We start from the raw sequence: 1,392 nt of genomic DNA on the forward strand, positions 1-1,392 counted from the left end.
AATCCATTTACAGTACATACCAAATATAAACCACATGTGTAGGAAGGGACTGCAGATGCTGGTTTAAACCGCAGATAGACACAAAAAGCTGGAGTAACTCATCGCGACAGGCAGCATCTTTAGAGAGAAGGAAAGGGGGAGGTTTCAGGTCGAGACCCTTCTTCACCACCTTCTTCACCCTTTCTTTCTCTCCAGAGATGCTGCCTGTCCCACTGAGTTACCCAGCTTTTTGTGACTATCTTAAATATAAACCATATTTCTAATGTTAATACAAATCGCAAAAAAAGTGATGGTTATCTATTTTTTTAAACTTTCCTTATTGAAATAGTTTACTTAACCGAATGCATGGATATTTTACAACTGCCATTACCTGCTCCCTGAATTTCCTCTGAGTTACTGCATAAATAAAGGTGTTTGTACAGCAACTTAACATTTGAAGCATATTAGCAGCCTCCGGAAAAATAAATTTAGGGTCGCTGAAGCCTTTGATTGTATAATTCATTTGAAAGCGTTCAATGAAGAATTGGACAACATAAGCCATCCACAGCAGGATGAAGCAACCGGAAATGGTGAAGAGCAACACTATGGACTTCCTCCTACTCTCCATCTCCAGATCGTTCTTTTTCTGTCCGTCACTCTGCACCCGGAGCCTCTTTCGGGCTCGACTGGCCGCGAGAATATATCTGACGGTCAAAGCGTTGAGAAAAAGCACGAGGAAGAACGGGAGGCAAGGGGTTAAGATGCGGTCGATCCACTGAAAAGCTGCCCACGTTGGAGAGGAATATCGCAGATCCTTCAGTTTGCAATTCCAAGGGACGTTGTCAATGATGTAGGTCGGCTCATGTAAGAAGTACCAGGGAATGTTGACGAGACAGCCCAAGACACAAACTGTTCCGATGACCACGGCAGCCGTCCTTTCGGTGCTGTATTTCGTTTTCAGTTCCTGGCAGCAAATGGCCACAAACCGATCAAAGGTGAAAGAGACGGTTAACCAGACTGAACAATCTCTGGCCGCATAGATGAGTGTAATGCTGAGGCTACAGACGGGAGTAATGGACAAGAAACTACCTGGGAAATAAATGCCAGGAACCCGATTTAGTAACACTGCCGTGATAATAACCAGGAGATCCGTCACCGCCATGGACAGGAGGTACCGAGTGATACATTTGGAGAGACCGCACTTTCCTTGCGACAGGATCACAATCGCTATTAAATTGACTGTGCGAGAGAGAAAGACAATTAATTGCAGATTAATTAATTACAGATCGGAGTCCAGCTCATTGATTTAACCATAGGACTTGATATAAATCTACAAAATCAACCGGAAAGCGACAGGCAAGTTCGGTGGGGAACCAGAGTCCATGGAGGTACGATTGGTTCATATTCGATGGA

At 44.2% G+C, this 1,392-nt stretch overlaps 1 protein-coding gene across 1 annotated transcript; it reads right to left on the reverse strand.

Annotated features, from left to right (window-relative positions):
- Positions 1-316: 316 nt before the first annotated feature.
- LOC116981440 (G-protein coupled receptor 15-like) lies at positions 317-1,141 on the reverse strand. Its single transcript, XM_033034493.1, has one exon. It carries the CDS (start codon positions 1,139-1,141, stop codon positions 317-319), a length of 825 nt encoding a protein of 274 aa, XP_032890384.1.
- Between the last annotated feature and the right edge of the window lie 251 nt (positions 1,142-1,392).

The sequence above is a fragment of the Amblyraja radiata genome, chromosome 15 (genome assembly GCF_010909765.2).
Source record: "Amblyraja radiata isolate CabotCenter1 chromosome 15, sAmbRad1.1.pri, whole genome shotgun sequence".
NCBI classification, from domain to species: Eukaryota; Metazoa; Chordata; class Chondrichthyes; order Rajiformes; family Rajidae; genus Amblyraja; species Amblyraja radiata.

Excerpts from the sequence above, each read along its gene's own strand:
- LOC116981440 (XM_033034493.1), bottom strand. The coding sequence starts at position 1,141 with ATGGCGGTGACGGATCTCCTGGTTATTATCACGGCAGTGTTACTAAAT.